The sequence below is a fragment of the Sorex fumeus genome, unplaced genomic scaffold (assembly GCF_029834395.1).
Source record: "Sorex fumeus unplaced genomic scaffold, SorFum_2.1 ptg000047l, whole genome shotgun sequence".
In the NCBI taxonomy this organism is placed as follows: domain Eukaryota; kingdom Metazoa; phylum Chordata; class Mammalia; order Eulipotyphla; family Soricidae; genus Sorex; species Sorex fumeus.
The window spans coordinates 42,509,479-42,534,060 of NW_026606104.1; the positions used below are offsets into that span (position 1 = coordinate 42,509,479).

Genomic DNA, 24,582 nt, shown 5'->3' on the forward strand with positions numbered 1-24,582 from the left:
TGGCTTTTGCACTCAGGAATCACTCCTGGCAGTGCTCAGGGGACCATATGGGATGCTGGAAATTGAACCTGGGTCGGTCACATACAAGGCAAATGTCCTAGCCACTGTGCTATTGCTCCAGCCCCTTTCTTATTTTTTTTTTTTAGGGGAATTCACACTCAGCAGTGCTGAAGGGATGATTCTTAGCTCTGTGGTCAGGGATCACTCCTGGTGGTACTCAGGGGACCACATAGGATGCTGGGGGTTAAGCCTGGATCAGCACATGCAAGATAAACACTCTACCTGCTGTACTTTCACTCTGGCAGCAGATACTGTCATTCTTATAGACCTGGTGCATAAACACTGGGAACTATTTGTTGAGTGAATGCAAATATTATTATCATTCCCATTTTATAGATGAATAAATTGAGGCACAGGATTATTAAGGCCTGTCTAAGATTATACCAATTAACAATATTCTGTTTATTTTCCCTAAATTATTAGTGAAGGCCTACAATGATACTGTCACTGTCACTGTCCTCCCATTGTTCAGCGATTTGCTTGAGCATTCCCAGTAACATCTCCATTGTGAGACTTATTGTTACTGTGTTTGGCATATCGAATATGTCAAGGGTAGCTTGCCAATATAACATTTATATATCAGAGATGCATTATTATATTCAATAATAGCTAATAACTATTATATATTATTGAATATAATTAGCTAATAATAGCTAATACTCTATGCCAGGCACTGTTAGGATCACTTCACATATATAACTCAGGTAAATCTTAGGTTAGAAAGATAATACAGAGGTAGAGTATTTGCTTTGCATGCAGCCAATTTGGGTTCAATCCTGGGCATCCCATATGGCCTCCCACACCCTGCCAAGAGTGATCTCTGAGCACTTCCAGGTGTCATCCCCCTGCAAAACTAATCTTACAGCACTTCTTATGACATATTTTTGTGTCCATTTTCCCCTCTTCCCTTCCTTTTCTTTGCTGTTATCTATTCACATTCCAGAGTCCAGTTCCAAAACACCATCTAAACCTATCTTACTTTTCTATTTGATTATTTAGGATTGGAGATGCTTTGTCTAATGTTTCACTTGGGCTAGTTCTGACCCTGTGCTCAGGAGTTACCCCAGCTGTGCTCAGGGGACCACATATAGTGTCAGAGATTCAAATTAGGAAAGTGAACACTACTTTCAAGGCAAGTGCCCTACCTCCTGCACTTTCTCTGGCCCTTAAGTGAATATTTTTTATGGTAGACTTGAGCCGTGGGATAAAGACCCCCAGGGGAAAAGACTATACAAGCTTTGGGAGACAAAGATCAGAAGTGATTCTTTAATGTCTATGAGAAGGTAGAATCTGAGTGAACAGTAACTCTGTGGGAAAGTAATTTTCTGTCCTTTGGGCTTTTGCTTTTGCTGATTTCTCCTCTTGGAACCCTTAACTATCAGATATCCATAAGAAAACTCTCATCTTCAATCTTTTGCTAAAATTTCAATGATGCTTCCCTAATCCTGCTATTTAAAATTGCAAATGTGGGACCAGAATGTTGCTTAGTGGTAGAGCACTTACCTTCCATGTTTGAGGCCCTAATTTCAATCCCTGGCACCCCTCCCCACAGGCGCCCCCCCCACACTGCAATTAAACCTCCATTCATTGATTCTAGATAACTCTTCTATCACTTCCAAACTACATACTATATTATATAAGATGATTTACTTTTTTAAATTAAGATACCTGCCTCCAATGGTATTGTAAACCACAGTGCTTAAAAGAGGAAAGAAATAAAAGAAGGAAAAAGAGCCTGCTATAGAGGCAGGTTGAGGGTTGGGAGGAAAACTGGGGATTTTGGTGGAGGGAGGTCGACACTGGTGAAAGGACTGGTACTGGAACACTGTGCACCTGGAACTCAAACATGAACAATCTTTGCAATTCATTGATTCAATTAAAATAAAAAAAAATATATGGGTCTGAGAGAGAGTAGGTAGGGCAGCAGGTAGGGCATTTGTCTTGCATGTGGCTGACCTAATACCCCATATTTTTCCCCTGACAGGAGGGGGAAAAAAAGATAAAAATTTCCCCTCATTCACAAGAAAATAAGAGTGTTTTGTTTTAATTGAATCACCATGAGATGTACAGTTATAAAGTTGTTCATGATTGGGTTTTAGTCATATGATGTCCCAATGCCCATCCCTTCACCAGTGTACATTTCCCACCACCAGTGTCCCCGGTTTCCCTCCTGCTATGATTTCCCCACTTCCTCTATGGCAGGCACTTTTCTTCTCTCACTCTTTCTATCTCTCAAAGAAAACAGGTTTGATCTGTTTTGTTCACTTATGTTTCCCAATTCTCCTGAGCATGTTGTATAAAACCTATATAGGGGCTGGAGTGATAGCACAGCGGGTAGGGCGTTTGCCTTGCACGCCGCAGACCCGGGTTCGATTCCCAGCATCCCATATGGTCCCCTGAGTACCGCCAGGGGTAATTCCTGAGTGCAGAGCCAGGAGTAACCCCTGTGCATCGCTGGGTGTGACCCAAAAAGAAAAAAAAAAATAACCTTTCTGGAGAGTGGAGAGGTGGTGAGATAGTATAGCAGGTATGGTGCTTGCCCCAAACCAAAAATAAATAAATAAGTAAAGCTAAATAATTTCTTTCTGTCTGTGGATGTTATATCACAGGCCCTATATAAATCCCTTAACTTACTATATATACATCATACATAAGAAAGACAAGAAAATGTTATTTGGCCATGAATTACTACTGACACATAAACATAATAACCACGAGGTTAAAGAGGGTAAATAAAAGAAAAAAGGAGAGAAAAGATTATTTAAAAAGGAAAGGGGGCCAGGGAGAAGGGCTAGAAAACATGTTTTGCATGCAGAAGGTCCATGTTCAACCTCTGGCATCACATGGCTTCTTAAGCTGGGGTGTAACCAAAAAAACAAAATAAAGAAAAGCTCAAAACTTTGGTCTTACCCAAGATCTTTCCACAAATGCCAGTGCCTGAGGGCTGGGGAGGCTTATGGTAGAGCATTTATTTGCCTTGCATGTGTGAGGCCCTGTATTTGAGCCTGACAATAAAAACTAAACAGGAAAGGAAGAACCAGAAAGAAATGAGGGAGGAAGTGGGCATGACATTGTCTTCCTCCAAGGACTGATGTGAGGATAAAACGAAATAATGCACTTAAAGTTCTCTCACTTGGGAATTTCCGAACAGGACAATAACGGGGAAATCAGAGTTCACCTCCACTAGTTCCCGAAAGCCGGGATTGCTAACAGTAGGTGGCGCTGCCCCTTCTTGCAGCTGCACAATTTTAGTTTTGTTTGGTGGGCGGGTTGGGCCGCACCCATCGGTGCTCAGGGCACATTGCTGGCAGTACTCAGCGTATCAGATAGGTGCCGGGTATTGCACCGGGGTCAATCAAACTTGGAGGCAATCGCCGTGACCTCTGTTCTATCTCTCCTCCGGTAGCTGCCCAGTTAGCAACCAGCTGCTCGGGGGACTGCGAGCCAACGGAGACTCTCTGGAAGTGACGCTGGCCTTCAACCTGATCCGCTTCTTGGCCAGAGATACACTCTACCTGCACGGCCGAGTGACCCTATGCGACAAACGAGCAGGACATCCGTGCCAGCCGGTAAGCAGGAAGCCCTGGGAGCTCCCAGCCCTAGTCGCTGCAGCCTCCTACAGCCAGGGTTGGCCGGCAACGGTCGCAGCAACGCCCTCATCCTGCGGGGCCGGGCGGGGGATTGGCCTATCCGGTCCGGGGGCGGGGCTCATTGGGGTAAGGGTTGATTTTTAAATTTTAGGTTTCTGGTTACTGTAGCGGGACCTTATTGGGGTTCAGGGCAAGGTCCTCCCTGGCTGGGGCGGAAAGGGACTTAGCGACTCTTATGGTCGGTTTCCCACAGACCTGTAGCCAGAAGAGTTCGCCTGCGAAAAATCGGCCTTGGGAGATTCGAGGCAGCAAGGACTTGGAGAGTCAATCTGTCTGGATAGAGTTCGGGCCCATCCGAATAAGCGGTAACTGGATCACGTGGTGGCCTCCCTGCCTCCTCTTTGAAATCTCCCAGGGATCTGCCCTGAGAACCCTGACCTTACGTTGGAGTCCTCTTCCATTCTCATGTTCTTGCACTCCTTCCTAATTCTAAGTCTCCCACACCAGCCCAATCTCCTTGACATCGGATCTGCTCCTCTCATAGGATTCCTTTCCTCTCTAACATTATAGGCTGAGACCAACTCTGCTCCTCTCCTTCCATTCTCACCTTTCCAGTCCCCCAGTTAGCTTGTCTGTGTTTCCTTTAGGCAGCCCTCATTTGTAAATCCTTGCTGTCCTGGGAACTGTCTTGTTTTTGTTTGTTTGATTGCTTTAGGGCCACATTTTTTGGCTTACTCCTGTCAGCTGAGGCTCGAGGGACCATATGGAGTATTGGGGATCAAACCCTGGTCAACTGCATGCAAGACAACCATCTTAATCCCTGTGCTTCCTTTGATCCCAAAGAACCATCTTTTTCTGTTCCATGATGGTCCTTCAAAGCTTTTCCCTCTCAGGAAAGTCTTTTTTCAGTAACACTATTCTTTTGGGAGAGTTGGGGTGGTGTAGTAATACAGCTGGTGGTACTCAGAGTCTACTCCTAGCTAGGCTTCTGGTGTTGTTTGGACCATGAGAGCTGGGGATCAAACCAGACTCCTTTGTACCTACCCAATTCAGATTTTTTAATTTAATTTAATTTTTTAATATTTTTACTTTTGGGGGTCATACCCGGCGATGCTCAGGGGTTACTCCTGGCTCTGCACCCAGGAATTACTCCTGGCAGTGCTCGGGGGACCTTATGGGATGCTGGGAATTAAACCCAGGTTGGCTGCATGCAAGGCAAACGCCCTACCCACTGTGCTATTGCTCCAGCCCCCTAATTCAGGTTTGATCCCCGGTACTATATATGGTTCTTTAAGCCCTGCCAAGATTGGTCTCTGAGTATAGAACCAGGAGTAAACCCTGAGCCCTGCCAGAAGTGACCCCAATCCAAACCAAACCAAAACCCAGTTCCTGCATGCAAACATGTGCTCAGCCCTATGAGCCTCTCACCCATCCAGTAAGTCTGTTCTCTCTTTTTTTTTTTTCAGTAAAGTAAAATCGTTTTGTTTAAGAAAGATGAGATAGAAGAAGGAATTCTACAAACTAAAAGAATTACACTTTCCATATTGGAATTTGGAATGCAGGCAATTCCAGAATGGGAATGAGCTGTAAATCCATTCTAAATTAGAGGTAGAAGGTTCATTTATCATGACCTTCTGAGTCTCAACATCAGTAAGGGGTCAGTTTTAGGCAAAAGCCTAAGGCTGAAATGATGGGTAAGTATAGGCCAGGATGACTCCTCAAGTGCGATCTTTCTTTTTTCTATTTTGCTGATCTGGGAATCAAGCCCAGAATTTCATATATAACCACCCCCAGAATTTCACACATAATCACTGAGCCACATCCAGTCCCTAAACTCAGTCTTTCTGTGTCTTTTTAGAGTCCAATGCCTCCAGCAACAGGAGTTCAACAGGTTAGTAAATGGGCTCTGGGGATCACAGTGTGTTCTGTCAGGTACTGGTCTTGGATCATGTCTACTCAATACCATGTGATCTGGGAGAAGTCAGTTACTCTGATTCTCGGCTTCCTCAGTAGTTCATGGCAGAATGATCAATGTACAGGTGTAGATTGTCCTAAAGTTTTGCCCCTCATCACTGACACTCCCCAGAATTAATATAGAGCAGAGACAGAAATTTCTAGACACAGAGTCAGGTAGGTAATGGTGAGGGGGGTTAAGTTGAGTCCACATTAAACTAGAGAGTGTTTTTTTGTCTTTTTCTCCCCATCCACCTTGACGCCAATAAAACAGATGAGCTGGCATAAAAAAGTGCATGAATGGATTAGTGATCTCTCAAAGTAGAAGATCATCTAAGCCTAAAAGGTTTCCAAAGCCACCCAGTCCTTTTTTATAATCATTTTTCTCTTTCCTACAGGAGTCTGGATCACCATCTCTCTTCTGATGTTGATAGGCTGGATACTAGGATAAAGTTCTGCTTATGTACTTTCTCTAGACTCTAGTCCTTGGCCTCTAGTTTAGTTGCTTGATGGAAAACGATTTTAGAAAGAGGCAAAATTTAGTTTGTCCTTGCGTTAGGAACCAGAGGGCTAGGGCGTGAAAAGAGGACCCAAGTTTGAGCCTTCTACGTTGGTGAGGAGTGGAGCCTCTGAGCTTTTGGCTATGCTTCCCATCTCACATCCTTTTCCCTTCTCTGCAATTCTTCCAAGCTGCTCAATATGGCAGAAATTCAGTACACAGAATATGGTCAATAAACACTAGAGAATTCTCCTTTGTCTGACTCCTTTCCTGTGTGATCTGACTGTAAAACATTAGCTCCTTGTCTGAGTGTGTGTTTTTGTGTGTGTAGTTACTCTTTTCTCTATGGAGTCCACAGTTTGATCAGGTGATTGCTATTTCAACATGAAGACTCTATGATTCTTATACCACCGGGGAAAGCCCCTGGGGCCTTGGGCTAGCTGGTCCTAAGTGCTTGGGCAGAGTGGACAAGGGCTATTCAATTTCAGAATTAGGATTAAATGTATCCATATAAAATGTTAGTAATAATAACTATGATGATGGTTTGGGGGCCACACACTGCAGTGCTCAGGGGCTCTTCCTGTTTTCCCAGGTCAGTGCTTCAAGGAAGTTACCCCTAGTGGTGCTTGGATTGAACCCAGCTCTCTGGTACATTCTGCTAAGTTATCTCTCTGGCCCTTCACTGATTATTTCTTACCTCATGAAGTATGAGCTGTCTAGCAGAATTCGGATACAACAGTGCTTGTTCTAAAAAGCAAGTTGAAAGTTACCAACAACTACGTTAAGACTGGGGGATTTAAAGTTACACAAAATACAATCTTTGACCTTACAGAGAAAAGAGCTGAATGTAGAAAGCCCAGAATTCAAGACAGACTTTTTAAGTTGGTAGAGATGACACCTACATAAAATCACAAGAAGGCCCTAAGCCCCTTCCAATTTTTTCCTTCATTTTCAATAGTGCAATCTGGACTATGCTCTACTCCATCCAATGAGGTTGAGTACTGGGTACAGCAGTGTGATCTTCTGCCCAGTAATGCAGTACTTCGATTTGGCAGTGCTGGGGGCTATAAGGCCATACAAATCCTATGGCTCAGAGGCCCCCCAATGACACATCTAGAGGTCCAATAATAGTCTGTTTTTTTAATGGGGGGGGGGGTGGTGGCCACATCTTGTGATGCTCAGGGCTTATTTCTGGCTCTATGTTTAGAAATCACTACTGGCAGGAACCATATGTGGTGTCAGGGATCAAGTCTGGGGCTTAGGTCAGTTGTGAGTATAAGTATTTTTCTTACCTATTATACTACCTCTCTAATACCAAATTTAAGTCTTTTAGTTTTTATTTTTGGACCACATCCAGTGATGCTCAGGGCTTACTCTGTGTTTAGGGAATTACTACTGGCAGGGATCAAGAAGACCATATTTGGGGTCAGGGATCCCACCCAGATGAGACATGTATGTGAAAGGCAAACACTCCTCCCACTGTACTATCTCTCTGGTCCACTCAATTTTAAATTGCCCAAATTCTTTTTTTTAAATCATTTAAATGCTTTTAACAACTCATGAAAAAATTAAGTCGTGAACAATCTATCTATATATATATATTTTTTTTTTGTTTGTCAAAGTCACACATTTGTTAAATTAGCGTACACATTTCATTGGTAATAGATAATGACTTCATAGGTCAGGAATAGAATTTAAAAGGTCCTAAAGGTTGGGCTGGAGCTATAGGACAGTGGGGAGGGTGTCTGTCTTGCACGCTGCCGACCAGGGTTCGATTCCCAGCATCAGGGGGTCACACCGCACGTTGCTTAGGGCTTACTCTTCCGTTTCAGTTAGTGCTGAGGGCTCCATATGCAGTGCCTGAGATGGAAGCGCGGTAAGCAGCCTGCAAGGCAAGCGCCTTCACGCTTGTACTATCTTTGCCGCCAGAGTTCCTTTTTAAAACAGTTTCCCAGTCGGATTTTTCAAGGATATATACATAATGCAAATGAACTTAGATCCTTTTCCTAGGGAACTGAGTTTGGGTTCCCTACCCTTGGGTTCCTGACCCTTCATTGACTCAGACCAATTCAATCGCAGATTCTTAACCTGACAAGGAGCTGCGTGCCACACCATAACACCTGGTCACAACCTGACCCGTGGTTCAGGTGGGAGGCCTAAGAAGGAGTGGTGGGGGATGGAGGACCGCTGGGCGGGCTGCGTGGGATTCCCGAAGGATTCGCCCGGGCCTCCAGCTGCGCCACTTCCTAGGTCTGGGTGACGAGGGCTCCGCCCACAGCGAGTCCCGGCCTGCCGCAGCCGAGAAGACTAAGGGAGCTCGAGAGACGCGGGCTCATGCGCAAAAAAAAAAAGATCCTCCTGTTCTGGGCGCCAGCTGCAGCGCGAAGGGGCGGGACAGTGGTGCGGCCCGACTCCTGATTGGTCTCAGGCGAGCATAAAGGGGCGGGGCGCGCGGCCAGGCGCGCGGCCAGGCGGGCGTGTAACGGCCGTTGGCGAAACCGAGAGACTGAACCGCCGTTCGCTTCCGACGTGGTGACTAGTCAGTATCCCTGAGTGTGCGATTTCGCCGCAGTTTTCACGCCCACGTAAGTTCTGCTGCCCTCGGGAGCCCCAGACTGACTGACCCTACCCCACCTTGGGAGTCCGGGCGGAGCCTCAGACGCTACCTACCTCCGGGAGTTGGGGGTGCGCGGGAGAGCAGAGCGCACGCGCAGAGCCCCTGAGCCGGTTCCCCTTGGTCTCTCAGCGCCTGGCCTTAAATTTTTTTTCTCCCCCTTCCCCCGCAAACCCGCACAGCCCCGCCGGTCGCTGTCGCCTCCCCGACCTCTTCACCGTGTTCCCTCCGCCGCTCCGCTGCTTTGCCGGCGGGGAGCCCTCCTTGCCCCCACACGCGGGACGCGGAGTCCCAACGGGCGCTGACCCGGTTTGCTCTCAGTGGGGGAGAAACTCCGAGAGCTCGGCGGGAGAGGCGCTGCCGTAGTCGGGGACGTCAGACGGGGAGCCGCGGTGTGAGCGGCTTCTCGGGGAAGAGGATTCTGACTGGGAGTCAGGGGCGCGCCCGACAGCCTCGCACCTCGTGAGGACAGCTCCTCCCCTGCCCGAGATTCAGCCCACCTGCGATGCCAGGAGCCCCGAGATTGGGGAACCCTTCTCTGGAGTCTAGACGAGGAGGAGCCGCGGCTTGGCTGATAACAGGCTCAAGTGTCGGAGGCAAAAGCTTGTGCGATGTAGCGTGTGGAGCGCTCGATTCGCCCCAGGACCCGCGGAGATCACACGCCCCGTTGCCTTCACTCTGCTCCGTTTCCAGCCCGTGGCCCAGAGCAGCCAGAGGAGGGCTCAAATCCATGTCTTCTGGGTGATGAAGTGCGTGGTGGAGGGTAGGGGTGTGCAGCCAGGACGATGCAGAGGTCCCCTCAAAGGCTGCAGTGTGGACACGCACACTGAGCCCTGGGTTCTTCCTCTGCGGGGAGTAGCGCCCCAAAGTCTCATATCTCATTGCAGTCTCTTTCAGAAGGAATGGTTTGATGGTTTCCTATGTCTCTGGGCTTCCTTGGATTTACTTGGTCTTGGCCCTTGTCAAGGCAGCTTCTTGGCAAGGATGTCGTTGTTTTTCTTTTTTTTCTTTCCTGAGGGTTTGGTTTAATGCATCATCAGTGCTGTGAAAAGAGTGTGGTTGTGTGAGATTTTTCACGTCCCTATGTCAGCTGTCTGTCCTTCAGATCCTCACCCAGCTTGATGTGCTGAGCTCAGTAGCTGCCAACTGTGACATTCCACACGGAGGTTATAATTCTTCTAGAGGAGAAATGCTTGTTACAACTCAAAATCTAATACTTGGATAGCACCTTGGGGAAATAAAGCCTGGGTGATAGCCAATGGTTGAGTGTGTGTTAAGAAATGAGAGTTGTCCCTGTTCCTGACTGCTATGGGACTGGCAGCTCTGACTACATCTGAGGTAGAAACTCCAATTTGTGGTGCTTTAATAACTGTTTCTCTTTGTCAGACATCAAAGAATGCTGGCTAAACAACATTAGCATGCAGTCCTGGCTTTGAAGCCTCTTCCTAGCTCTGTAACTTTTATTTCTCTCAACCTTTATTTTCTTGTCTTTATGAATAATAATAATAGTAAACCGCCTTATAATTTTGAGGTGATTATTAAACATGGTACCTGCCAAGTGGCTAGCACAGTTCCTGATGGATTGTAACCACTGAATACATGTTGAATTTGTTGAATAATCATGTCTGTATTTTATTTAAGAATTTTTTATTTAGGCACTGCGATTTACAGTGGTGTTAATTATAGAGTTTCAGGCTTACAGTGTACAGTGTTCTGATTCCAGACCTACCACCAGTATCCACATCCCTCCATCAGTGTCTGTCTGTATTTTAAAGGGCTTTGATGATAGAAGCCATCAATGTTGTGTACTTTTTAAATATTTGCCTCTGTACACTGCGTTTTTAAAATCTGTACAGTTATTTGTTGGGATTTTTTTTGGTGGGGGGGGGGGCACACCTGGCTGTGCCCAGGGCTTACTTCTGGTTCTGTGCTCAGGTTTTTTTCCTGGTGGGGCTGGGAGGACCATCCAGGGATCAAACCTGAGTGCTGCATGCAAGGCAAAAATTCTGCCTGCTTTACTCTCACTCCAGCCCAGAGCTGCACTGTTTTTAATAGGTCTGCTATTAGATTAGAATGGTCTCATACTCTAATGGGCCTACTATCCCTTTCCTTTCTTTTTTTCCTTTCTTTTCCTTTTTCTCCTTTCTCTCTCTCTCTCTTTCTTTCTTTCTTTCTCTGTTTCCTGCTATTTTCTGTTTTGCTTTTGGGCCACACATTAATGCTCAGGAGTTTCTCCTGGCTCTGCACTCAGAAATTACTCCTGGCAGTACATGGGGAACTGTATGGGATGCTGAGGATTGAACTTGGGTCAGTAGCATGCAAATCAAGTGTCCACTTTCTCTACTGTTGCTCCAGCCCTACCATCCGTTCCTTATACTTTAAGGAAGGGGTAAAGAAAAGGATTTTGAGGGCAGGAGAGGTAGCTCAGTGGTAGAGTGCGTGCTTTGCATGTGTGAGGCCCGGGTTTTAATCTCTGCCTTAAAGAAAAAAAGATTTTGATGTTGACTATTTGCAATCACTAGTAGTAGGAAATAGAATTTTTCTAATGTCACCATTGACACACTGAATAATAGCCATAAATTAAGCAGTCAAAGTGCATTGAGTTTATGAAGACTTGGATGTCCAGGGGATGGTCTCATGTCTGTTTTAGATATAGTGAATCAGGGTTTGAGTTGTTACTAAGAGAAAACGATAGAGGTCAATAAAATACATTAGAGAAATGGTATCCTTATAACCTGTTTTATTTTTCACCTCCAAAGTTGAATTTTAACTCTAATTATATTTATGCCAAACTCTTCAGGGACTGTTTTTTTAAATTTTGTTTTATTTTGTTTTTGGGTCACACCGAGCTGGCTCTGCACGCAGGAATCACTCCCAGTGACTTAGGGGACCATATGTGGTGCCAGGTATTAAACCCAGGTTGCCCACTTGCAAGGCAAGCCCCCTATTCAAAACAAGTCAAGTGTTTCTAAATTCGTACTTCTGTCAACTAATAATAAAAACTTAAGATTTAATATGCCAGGGAAGATTATGTTAATTGTAAATGAATTAGCATGAATTAGGTCCTGCTTTATCCTCATATTTCTGAAGAAATCAAGATATATTAATCAATAAAAAATTACACAGCAGATTAAGTTCCGAAATTAGACTTCAACCCAAGCTTTCTGATCAAGTGTCCATACTCTGAACCACTCCTTTGTACTGCCTCTCAAGTAGTATTCAAATATAAGATATTTATATTTGGGTGGCCCTCAAACCATCATCATAGTTATTATTACTAACATTTTATATGGATACATTTAATCCTAATTCTGAAATTTAATAGCCCTTGTCCACTCTGCCCAAGCACTTAGGACCAGCTGGCCCAAGGCCCCAGGGGCTTTCCCTGGTGGTATAAGAATCATAGAGTTGGGGCTGGAGTGATAGTACAGTAGATAGGGCATTTACCTTGCACACGGCCAACCCAGGTTCGATCCCTGGCATCCCATATGGTCCCCCGAGCACTGCCAAAAGTAATTCTTGAGTGCAGAGCCAGGAGTAACCCAAGCATCACCAAGTGTGACCAAAAATAGCCAAGAACATCGTATTTTTTGCTATTGTTATAAAGTTTTTGTTCATACAGATAGTAATCAGACTTTTGCAGAATACTCAGCACTACCATTATAATAAATAATTTTTTTTCTTTTTTTTTTTGAGAGGGGTCACTCTTTTATTTTTCTTTCATTTTTTATAATTTTCTTTATTGAATCACCGTGAGAGCAGTTACAAAACTTTTGAGTCTAAGTCTCGGTCATACAATGAAACACCCGTACCTTCACCAGTGCCCATTCTCCACCCCCAACAACCCCAGTATACCCCCACACCACACCGTCCCCCTACCTGTGGGGCAGATGATTTCCACATTACTCTCTCTCTGCTTTGATCACATTCAATGTTTTGACACCAGACCCACCATTATTATTTGAGATTTTACCCCAACACTTAGATCTGCTGAAAAGGCAACAGTAGACAATTTGTTTTCTGTTACTGGTTATGAATAACATATGATGTCATGTGACTGCAGTAGTGGCCACACGATTTTGAAATTTCAAAATTTTAGCACTTAAATCTGGAGGAATTTCTGCCAAAACCTGCTGGGTTCCGAGATTTGCTCCTGAGTCTCTGGGATCATGGCCATTAAGCAGCTTGATCAGGAGCCAAAGAGGCCATTTGTGGGCAATGACTTGAGGTCTCGTTGGGACGGGGAGGACAGGACTGGCTCCACCCCCATCCCATGAGGCCCAACAAGTTTCGTCACTGCGGTCCCAATGGCCCCTGGAGGATGATAGCCACTGAGCCGCCAAGGGGGAGCAAGCGGAGGGATAGCACCCTTTCCCCCCTCGGGTGACCTGGCAACAGTAACCTATTGCGGGGTCCAGACACATTTCTGCCAAAAGCCACTGGGTTTTGAGATTTGTTTCTGAGTCTCTGGGATCATGGCCATTAAGCAGTTCAATCAGGAACCAGAGAGGCCATGCCTCCAATTATATAGCTGAGCCGGAGGTGGTTTGTGGGAGTGTCTCCCACATATCTAACTTTTGGCCATTTACGTTCTTGGTAAACTTTGCCCCAAGTTTTTGGGGTCTGGCCAAAGGCACAGCAGCAATTTTGGGGTATCTGGAAGTCTGAAGGCGCCATCAGGCTGCTGATGCACTCGCCTCACAGGTACAGATTTACCTGCTGGTGGCACCATACCCCCAAAGGGGGCCACTCTTGATGGTGCTCAGGGATCACTCCTGGAGGGTCTCGGGATTGTATACAGTGCTAGGGATCAAACCTGAGTTTACTACAAGGCAAGTACCTTTGCCATATCTCTTTAGCCCCCAAATAAAATTTTAAGAAATTTTTAATTTGGGTGCAGTCTTTCTCCTAAGAGGTTCAGGGGGACTGGGTACCATCCCAACCATTCTTGGCAACTGGGCCAGATAGTTTGAAAGACCTAAGGATGTGCTGTGAGGGTTCTGGAGTGTTGGGGGCTCCCGGAGCTGTACCCAGTATTTCCAGAACTGGGCCCTGATACATGAAAGGCAAACACTTTATATCTCTGTTCTATTTCTTCTCCCCCTCTTTGTGTTTCTTACAACTAACTTTCATTACTGGGAAATTAAGTAATTTGTTTTATGTTAATTATAATTGAAGCTATACTACTTCACTATTGATTATTTAGTTTTTTTTTTGGGGGGGAGATGTTTGGGTGTATACCTGGCTTTACTGGGGGACTACTTCTGTCTCTGTGTTCAAGGACTGCTCTTAGAAGTGCTTGGGGACAAATGGTGTATGGAAGGTTCTTAACACCTGTACTATATCTAGCCCTATTCTTTCTCCACTTCATCCTCCCATCTTGTCCCCATGGTTACAAAGATTCATGGCAAAGTTTAAAAGCCAAAAGTAATGTGCGGTGTTATAATCTTCATGTATTTTTCATGGTATAAAGTTCCAACTCCCCAAAACTTTGATTTTTCTAAGTAATGATTGTGACCAGTGTGTTTCTTTATGTTGCTGGTGGAGGTGACTTTTTGGAAAGTACCTAAGATTGGGGCTGGAGCGATAGCACAGTGGTAGGGCGTTCGCCTTACAAGCGGCCAACATGGCCGACCCGAGTTCGATTCCTCCGCCCCTCTCATAGAGCCCAGCAAGCTACCGAGAGTATTCGATATGCCAAACACAGTAACAACAAAGTCTCCAATGGAGACGTTACTGGGCCCGCTCGAGCAAATCGACGATCAACGGGAGGGCCTTTACCTTTACCTTTTACCTAAGATTGGGGACCTGGATGCTGGGAAAACCAACATGAGATTAGAGGGCTGGAACTTTTTGTTCCATCCCTCACCCCACTAATCCTTCTTGGAGAGGTGAGAAATAGTTGGATTCAATCACTTAATAACCTCTGGATTAAATCAATCATGCCCACATAATGAAACATCCATGAAAACCAAAAGGATGTGGTTTGGAAAGCTTCTGGGCTTCTGGATTGATGAACCTGTAGAGATTTAGGAAGGATGGTGCTTCAGGAGGGAGGCAAGAATGCTCTACCTTTTCTCTATAGCTTGCCTTATATTCTCTAGTATCTAGCAGTTACATCCTTTTCTAGTAAATCAGTTAATTAGTAAGTAAAATGTTTATCTGAGTTCTGTTATTTCTCCAGCAAATTAATGGAATTTGTGGTGGGAGGCCTGGAAACCTCAGAAACATTAGTTTAAAAAACAATAGGTACTAAGTTGGATTTGTGACTAAGGTTCTGAAGTGAAGCAGAATCTAGAGATTGAACCTTTGTAGAGTTGAGTTGAATTTTTCGACATTCTTCTGATCTGCAAGCGTTATTTGTTGGTATGGAGAATCTTATCTCTTCTCCCATGCACTCCACCAGAATTTGGTGATCAGGACATTAATTGTTTGGTGTCTAAGTTGGGATGTGACTGAGCAGCAAAGCCCATGCCTGGCATGCAGTAGACCCCAGGTCTACCTGGCACTGCAGAGCAAACTATTTTAACTTGGTGTTAAATAAGAATAGCTTATTGTTGCAAAGCAGCATCCACATATATCCATGCTAGGAATTGGGATCAGGAACGTAATCATAATTTTGTTTGAATTTTATGCTGTATCCAGTGGTGCTTGGGGGCTACTCCTAGCTCATTGCTCAGGGGTTGCTCCCAGTGGTGGTTGGACTATGACATGACATGCACTCCAGCCTTTTGAGCTATCTCTCCAGCCCCATAATCATTATTATTTTTAGGGCCAGGGAAATAGTTCTGTGGGCTGGAGTGTGTTCTTTTAGATGCTGGAATGATGGGTTTGATCTCTGAACATCGAACTGGGAATATCCCCAGCACTTCTAAATATGGTCCACTTTTTTTTTTAAGTTTTTGTTTTTTTTCCTTGCTGGGGACCCCAGTCAGTGGTTTTCAGGACCACACAGTGCTTTGGCTCCAGGAACTTGGCCCTGTACTTGCTGTACTTGTCAAACCATTAAACCATTTGTTAGGCATCACAGTGAACTGCCCTGATCAACTCAGCACATGCAGTAACACTGGGATTTAAACTCACAATCTTGTCCTTGCCAGACAAATGCCTTGCCCAGTAAGAATGTGAACCCTGGGAATATGTGTGAACATTGCAACTAGTGTAAACCTCAGTGAACACGATAGCCAGGCATGTGTATTAATCTTACCAAACCCATAACCTTCCTCACCCCTACCTTCTAGTCATTGCTATAACAAAGAAGAAAGGGAAGGTGTAGTGGGGATTTTTTTTTTAAAACATAGTAGGAGACGAACATCCATGGACAGTAGGACGAATGATCCACGGTTGAAGCCTGGCTCAAGGGCTAGGAGAGAGACCAGTTGAGATAGAGAAGGAAGCATTATGACAGTGACAGTTGGAAGGGATCACTCTGGATGGGATATGTGTGCTGAAATGGGTAAAGGACCAAACTGATGGCCTCTCAGTATCTGTATTGCAGGCCATAATGCACGGAAGGAAGGAAGGAAGGAAGGAAGGAAGGGAGGGAGGGAGGGAGGGAGGGAGGGGGGGGAGGGGGGAGGGGAGGAGGAGAGGAGGAGAGGAGGAGAGGAGGAGAGGAGGGGGGAGAAAAGAAGGAAAGTGCTTGCCAGAGAGGTAGGCTGGAGGGAGGCAGTGGGTGAGGTGGCAGGAAAGATAGAGGGGATATTGGTGGTGGAAAATGTAAACTGGTGGAGGGATGTGTGTTGAAACATTGTGTGACTGAAACCCTATCACGAAAGTTTTGTAGCTGTATCTCACAGAGATTGAATAAAAATATAAATTTTGAAAAAAAATTAAGACGCACATTAAGCCGTTGAACCTTCTAGGCTCCCCCCACCCTTTTTTTTAAAGATCTCTGGGTCATACCCAGTAGTGTACAGGGACTACTCCTGGCTCTAATGCTTAGGGATCACTCCTGGCAGTGCTTGGGAGCCATATGCAGCTCTGTGGATCTAATTAGGCTTGACCTCATGCAAGGAAATTGCCTTACTTCTGTACTATCTCACTGGCCTAGACCCATTTTATTTTTTGGTTTTGGGACACTCCTGGTAGTACTCATGCGGTACTCCAGGTTTGATGCTTGGGTGTCAGGAGGATCATGTGGTGCCAAGAAAGGATAGAATCTGCCTCTTCCATCCAAAGCTTGTCCTTAGCCTATTGAGCTCTCTCTCTAGATGAAGAACATTTTATTTAAATTTTTCCAGTTGAAGAGTCTAGGATCAGATTGGAATTAGTATTGGGAATTTCTGACTACATCTAGGTTTTTTATTGCATTAGGAAGGTGGAATATTGGGAATTGCTTTGCCTAAATATGCCCCTTAAAAGGCCAGGGATGTCACTGAGTAGTAGAACACTTGCCTTATACATAAGAGGGCCTCGTTTGGTTTTTTGTTTTGTTTGGGGGCCACATCCGGTGGTGGCCAGGGCTTATTCCTGGCTCTGCACTCAGGGTCACTCCTGGTGATACTCGGGGGAATTGAACTTGGATCAACCTCGTGAAGACAATTTTGTTACCTGCTGGACTTGCCGGTCCCCTGAGAGAGGCCCTGGTTTTGATCCCTAGCACTGAAAACAAAACTGTGTGTTGTGTGTGTGTGTGTGTGGGTTTTGTGTGTGTGTGTGTGTGTGTGTGTGTGTGTGTATTCTCCCCCCTCTAGAGATTGATCTTTTTTTAAATTTTTTTTCTTTCATTTTGCAGTTGACTCAAATAACTGTGTTGATGGCCATGCAAGAGAAGTACCCAAATGAGAGACTCTCTCATGCTACCTCACCAAGTGAGTAAACAGAATTTTCTGGTTAAATTCAGAACTTTGCTCTATTATTCCTTAACAGAAACTTCCGCTAAAGGAAACCCTGAACAGATAAGTATTCACCAAAATAATAGTATTCAAAGAATAAGAGTAACAACAGGTACATTGACTAGGTAAAACAGGTTTCTTCAGGTTTCAGAGCACAGCCCTTCATTTCTATTTTTTTTTTTAAATTTATGGATCAAAGAACAGTGGAATCAAAGAGATGTGCCCGAAGCCGGAGATTTTTCATCCTCTTAGCTGTTTCTTCGACGTTCTTGAAGGCGTTCCAAGCCGCTCTCTTCCTCCTGCGCAGTTCAGGTGCTAGGTCATTTGTCATGTTGACTTCTCAACCTTGGTACACATAGCTGTTGCATTCGGAGATGGTTGTTCCGTTGAGAGCGAATGGGGCATCAGGAACGAGGCTGTTTCTCATAAACATTGTCTTCGTAAGATTCAGCTGTAGTCCTACCTTTCCACACTCACGATCAAAGTCGGCCAGCATTTGTGCCGCTTGGCTGATGTTTGGTGTTATTAAAATAATGTCATCAGCAAAGCGGAGGTGGTGTAGTTGCCGACCATCTATCTTCACTCCCATTCCTTCCCATTCCAGTCATTGCATGATGTTCTCGAGGGTGGCACTGAAGAGTTTCGGTGAAATGGTATCACCCTGCCGAACCCCTCTCTTGACATCAATGATTACTTCTTTGTAGAATGGTGAGATCCTGGTAGTGAATCCGCAGTACAGCTCATGGAGGATCTTGATGTATTGGGCTTGAATGCCCTGATTGGCTAGGACTTCAATGACCGCTTCCGTCTCAACAGAATCAAAGGCCTTCTTTAAATCAATGAACATTAAACAGCGGCATCTTGAACTCCCGAGAAACCTCAATGAGCTTGGTTATCGTGTGGATATGGTCGATGGTGCTGAATCCTTTGCGGAACCCGGCGTGCTCGCATGGTTGTCCTTCATCTAGTGTTCTGCCAATCCTATTTAGGATGACTCGAGTGAACAACTTGTAGATGACAGACAATAGGCAGATCGGGTGATAGTTGCCAATGTCATGGATGTCTCCCTTCTTGAACAGTAGTACGGTCCTGCTGGTTTTCCATTGGGACGGAACCTTGCATTCAGACAGGTAGCGTGTGAAGAGCCGAGCCAGTGTATTGATGAGTACTGACGGCAGGTTCTTCAGGTGTTCAGGTCTAACCTTGTCTGGGCCAGGTGCTGTTCGTTTCTTTACTGACAAAATGGCGTGTCGGATTTCGGAAGGGAGAACATTGGGAACCACATATCCATCCTGTGGAATTTGGTATGTCGGCAAGTGGACATGGCTATCGAAGAGATTTGAGTAGAAGTCATGGATAATCTTCTCCATTGCCGTTCTGGAGGATGTGATGGATCCATCAGGACATCGGAGGGCAGTCATCTTGGTCTTGTAGTTGGCGAAGGACAGGTGGGCGTTATGAATACTTTTCCCGGCTTCTGCCACATCTACCAGCACTTCTGCTCTTCTCTCTTTGAGGTCTTCCTTGATCGCATCTCTGCACTGCTTTGCGAGCCCGGACGTTAGCTTGCAGTTGCCTGAGGCATGCGCCAAACCACATTGGCGAATAAGCTCAAGAGTTTTCGAAGACAGGAGTTTTTTTGTGGCTATCTCTCTCTTGGCGTTCCTCGCACAATCATGGAGGTGCTGAACCAGTCGATTGTATTCCTTGTCAATGTTGTCAACAATGGCATCTTCCCATGTTGTCGCAATAGTGCCAAAGAGCTCCCAGTTGGTGGTCGTTCTGGGAGTTCTCTTTTTAAACTTTGCAGCCCTTTCTCCCCGCTCTGTGAAGTAGAATTTTGCACGAAGGAGACGGTGGTCCGATCCTGTTCGGAATTTTGGGACAACAGCGACATCGGTCAGGCAAAACCGTCGATTGAATATGATGTGGTCTATTTTGTTGTGGAATCGTCCACCGGGAGACTCCCATGTCCAACGTTTAGATTCTGCCTTCTGGAACTGTGAGTTACCATAGATGGTCTTGGTCAACATGATGAACTCAGACAGTCTCTCACGCTGTTCGTTCCATTCTAGGCCATGGGTCCCGATGTGAAGTTCTTCAGCTGATCTTCTCGGTCCTATCTTGGCATTAAAATCACCCACAATGATCTTGTAGAAGGTGTGTGGTCTTCTTTATAGAACTTCTCCAGCTCCATGTAGAACTTCTCGATTTCTCTTTCATCATAATGAGATGTTGGTGCGTAGACAACGAAGATAGAAACTGCCGGCAGTGAGCCACGTCTATTCAAATGTAAACGTCCGATTCAGGTTGTTAGGCATTCATTCGAGTGAATCAATGCTCATGGCCAAATTTGTGTTGACAAGGACACCGACGCCTCCGACACCTCTTTTATCTCATGTTCCGAGAAACAATTCTTCTCCAGTGTTGAAAATGGCATGGTGAGATTCGTGCCTTCTTGTCTCGGTCAGGCCAATGATGTCGTACTTGATCATTCGCGCTTGTACCATCAGGTCCTCGATGAATGCATCTGATGCTAGCGTACGTGCATTGAAAGTACAGACAATCATTTTTGTCTTCCTTCGTTGTGGCAGCCTAGGTCGGCCTTGAGATTTTGTCGGCCTCTCCTTTCTCATCCTTCTTAGTGCTGCCATTTCGGTGAAGCCTTTCAGGGTCAGGTGGATGAGACCAGTTGTAATTACTGGTTTTGGCATATCGAATACACAATGGATAGCTTGCCAGGCTCTTCCTTGCGGGCGGAATACTCTCGGTAGCTTGCCAGTCTTTCCGAGAGGGATAGAGGCTTTTGGGGCGGCCTCTAATCGCCCTCGTAGGTGTTACCATATTTGAACCCTATCAAATATGGTACGGCAATTCCGGAAGATGGGTATTTAGTGTCTTATGATGTGTCGCGCAGCTGCGCGGGTCCCGAAAGCGTCCTGGAGTGTGGCGGGGCTGGGTAGTGGTAGTGCCAAGGTGTCAAAAATCAGATGGGCTGGTCACATAATGAGATTTAAAGACGACCGCTGGACTAGAGCTGTTACCGACTGGATCCCACGGGATGTCAAAAGACCGCATGGCCGCCCACCTACCAGATGGTCAGACTTCTTCATCAAGATCATGAACGATTGGTTTGAGGTTCTTCATGTTCCCAGAGCGAACAGATGCCATTGGGCTACACTAGCATGCGACAGGGACAAATGGAGACGTTACTGGCGCCTGCTTGAGCAAATCGACGACTAATGGGAAGTTAAGTGATTTTAAGTGAATTTATGGATTGATTTATTGATTTCTTGGGGTGGGGTGGGGGTGAGCCAGCCCTTCATTTCTAATCCTAATCCTACATGGATTCCAACAAGAGCACATGGCTGATTAGGAATAAAAGTCATATGAAGAACTGAAGGGACTGGAATGATAGCACAGCAATAGGGCATTTGCTTTGCATGTGGTCAATCCAGGTTCGATCCCCAGCATCCCATATGGTCCTCTGAGCACCACCAGGAGTAATTCTTGAGTGCAGAGCCAGGAGCAACCCCTGAGCATCGCCAGGTGTGACCCAAAAAGAAAAGAAAAAAAAAACTAAAATAAGGGGCTGTGTGATAGTACAGTGGGTAGGGCATTTGTCGTCCATGTGGCCAATCTGGCTTGATCCCCAGCACCCCATATATTCCCCCAAGTCTGCCAAAAGTGTTGCCTTGAGCACAGAGACAGGAGCGAGCCCCAAGTACAGTTGGGTTCCCCCCCTCCAAAAAATAATTAAACAGATCTGAAACAGGGTGGGGGAAATGGTCAAAAGATTGTGTTCCCCCTACCTCCATAGTACATAGTGCCTTAGTGCTGGTGATAGTACTCAAGCAATAGCAGCTGTGTGTGGCCCAAATACTGAAACAAAAGGAAGAATTGTAATAGAGTGACTTTGGTACATAGTTCAGTTTGTAGTCAGAATAACACAACATGAAAGACTGTATTCTATGTTGTCTTTGTAGTTTTGGGACTGTGTATCAGTAATCTTTTATCCGACAAATATTGGAATTCTTTTTGAATGCCAACAGTTTCAGTTGTGTTATCACTGAGTGGTCTGGAATTTAGCTTTATATGAGTTAACAAGATTTTGAAAGTTCACTAGATATGCTAAATGGATTTATTAAGAATATATAACATATACACACACACACACACACTCAGACAAACTTAGATATGGTCTGTTCACATAGTAAGATTTTAGAAGAGCAACTTTGAGGAGCCGGAGTGACAGTGCACAGGGTAGAGTGCTTGCCTTGCATGCAACCAACCCAGATTTGATCCCCAGCACCCTATATCGGTCCCCTAGCCCTGCCAGGAATGATTTGTGAGCATAGAACTAGAAGTAAGCCTGAGCACGACCAGGTATGTATGGTCCAGAAACAAAAACAAAAAAAGGAAAAGAAAACTGGCTTTGGATCCAGCTCCTGCTGCTGCCAAAAAAACAGCCCACTTTCAGGACTGATCTCAAGAGATACTGACAGTGGAATTATCCCGGAAAGGCCTGACCATCACCAAGCCAAGATCTCTGGACCCTATTGGGTTATGGGCAGATTAAGTCCCCGCCCTGCTAAAGGCCTGCTCTCCACCTTCCCACATCTGACTCCCATCACTGCCAGAGAAATGAACCAGCTTCAAGAGATTTCACATGCAGTAGATGGTTCCAACTCCAAAACCCCTTAAGCATGCAGCCACATATGCAGCTGCGGAACACCTCCAAGCTTCGCAGAACTGACAGCCCAGGAAAAATAGGAAAATTAGATGGGAAAATTGAATAGAAACCCACTAAGCTTAATGAGTGAAAACAATAACACAAAAGACCCAACTCGTACCTAACAGCTCATTAAATCCTCAGGCCATGACTTTAGCATCACCATTATGAGATAAATGTTGTAATAAGCAATATAAAGTAAATTAATTAATGCCTGCTAAGGGAGCAGACTTGGGAGGTGGGTGGGAAACCAGGGACATTGGTGGAGATAAGGGCACGGTTGGATAGGTATTGAAGTATTTGAGTACTTAAAACAGCTGTATTGTGAACAATTGTTTCATAATACACTGTATTATTTAAATCACTTGATCACTTGACATCCCATTACTCATTGATTTGCTCGAGTGGGCACCAGTAACGTCTCCATTCATCCCTGTCACGTGCTAGTGTAGCCCAGTGGCAACTGCTCGCTCCAGAAATATCAAGAGCCTCAAACCGTTTGTTCAGTCTTTTTTTTTTCTTTTTGGATCACACCTGGCAATGCACAGGGATTACTCCTGGCTCTGCACTCAGGAGTTACTGCTGGCAGTGCTCGGGTGACCATATAGGACACTGGGAATCAAACCTGGGTCAGCCGCGTGCAAAGCAAATGCCCTACCCACTGTGCTATCTCCAGCCCCTCGTTCAGAGTCTTAACGAAGAAGTCTGACCGTCTTGTAGATGGGCAGCCACTTGATCTTTTTTTTTTTTTGCCTTGAATGAAACTTTATTTAAACACTATGATTTACAAAGCTGTTTAATAATGTAGTTGGTTTCAGGTATTCAATACTCCAAGATCAGTCCTACCACCAATGTGCCCCTCCCTCCATCAATATCTCAGTTACCACCCACCCCACAAAGCCTGCTCTCTAAGCAGGCACAAAATAATTTACTTGTGTTGCTTGCTACAACATTTTTTTAAAATTTATTTATTTATTGAATCACTGTGGGAAAAGTTACAAAGCTTTCAGGTTTAGGTCTCGGTCGTGCAAATATCAAACACATTTCCCTTTACCAATACTTATTTTTTACCACGAAGAACCCCAATAAACCCCCACCCCCCAACCCTCCCAATGCCTGTGAGGCAGATGAATTCTAGTTAACACTCTATCTACTTTGACTAGATTCATTGTTTCGATAAAAAATGCACCATTATTATTTATAGTTTATACCCCCAAATCAGACATGTTGAAAAGGCATCGTGAAATGATTTGCTTTCTACAGCTGGGTTCAAGAATTAAATGATGTTGCATGGCCACTATCGCGGCCGCGCGGTTTTGGATTTCTGCTGTTTTACTTATTAACCCTGGAAGTATTTCTGCTGAGAGTCAGATAATTAAGAGATTGGTTTCTGTGCTCTGGAGCCATGGCCGTGCCGGAGAGCCGCTCGTGGGGGGCAACTGGTGACCTCCGTAGAGTGTGGACAAGCCGGGAACACCCCCCTTCCCATGAGGTTTTAGTCGCTCCATCACGACCTGCTCATACCTGGCTTTCCACAAAGCTCCCAAGCGGCTGCCATCTTTCTTTCCAGAGGGAAGACGGAGGAAGGGACCAACACCTTTTCTCCTCCGAGCAGACATGGTGGCGTGGATTAACGCATAGACCGTTCACTTTTCTGCTGCAAGCTGCTGGGCTCTGCATTAAGTCCTTGTGCTTCTGGAGCCATGGCCGTGCCGGAGAGCCGCTCGTGGGGGGCAACTGGTGACCTCGGTAGGGCGTGAAGGACGAGCCGGGAATGCCCCCCTTCCCATGGCCACTTGATCTTTGACGTCCCATGGAATCCAATCGGTAATGGCTCTAGTCCAACAGTCATCTCCAAATCGCATTACGTGTGTAGCCCATCTCTCATTGTTTAAATGAAGTTTAAAAATAAAAAAAAATACCTTTGAATTTTGTATTAATGAAGAAAAGAACTATTCAATTAAGGGTTTTTTTTTATCATTATGGTTTTTCGAACACATATGGCTTTGCACCCAAAGATCACTCCTTCAATAACTATATACTAAAGCATACTTTCATAATTATCTTGTAATTAATGTGTGGATTAGGTAGATGGAAAAGGAGCAGTGGTACAGCTTGGAAGAAAAGTATTAGTAACAAGGAATGGTTTCCATTAGTGACACGTACATGATAGAAGAGGCTCTCAGTCAATTTTCATTATTTTTTACAGATTGACCAGAAAGGTAAAGGTAAAGGCCCTCCCGTTGTTCGTCGATTTGCTCGAGCGGGCCCAGTAACATCTCCATTGGAGACTTTGT

General features: G+C 45.2%; 1 protein-coding gene and 1 long non-coding RNA gene across 3 annotated transcripts in view; both read left to right on the forward strand.

Annotated features, from left to right (window-relative positions):
* Window positions 1-3,426: 3,426 nt before the first annotated feature.
* On the forward strand, window positions 3,427-6,119 carry LOC130032147 (uncharacterized). The gene is made up of 4 exons (XR_008793728.1): window positions 3,427-3,629; window positions 3,904-4,015; window positions 5,509-5,541; window positions 6,002-6,119. It is a non-coding gene; the product is annotated as an uncharacterized LOC130032147 (long non-coding RNA).
* Window positions 6,120-8,548: 2,429 nt separating this feature from the next.
* CEP85 (centrosomal protein 85) overlaps window positions 8,549-24,582 on the forward strand; it is a 51,362-nt gene continuing 35,328 nt past the window's right edge. Inside the window, exons 1-2 of one of the 2 annotated variants that reach the window (XM_056122896.1) lie at window positions 8,549-8,687; window positions 17,454-17,529. In XM_056122896.1, coding sequence (XP_055978871.1) covers window positions 17,475-17,529 — 55 coding nt within the window. In that variant the 5' untranslated portion in view covers window positions 8,549-8,687; window positions 17,454-17,474. The remainder of the gene's footprint in view (window positions 8,688-17,453; window positions 17,530-24,582) is intronic. The other variant, XM_056122898.1, reaches the window with a different exon arrangement.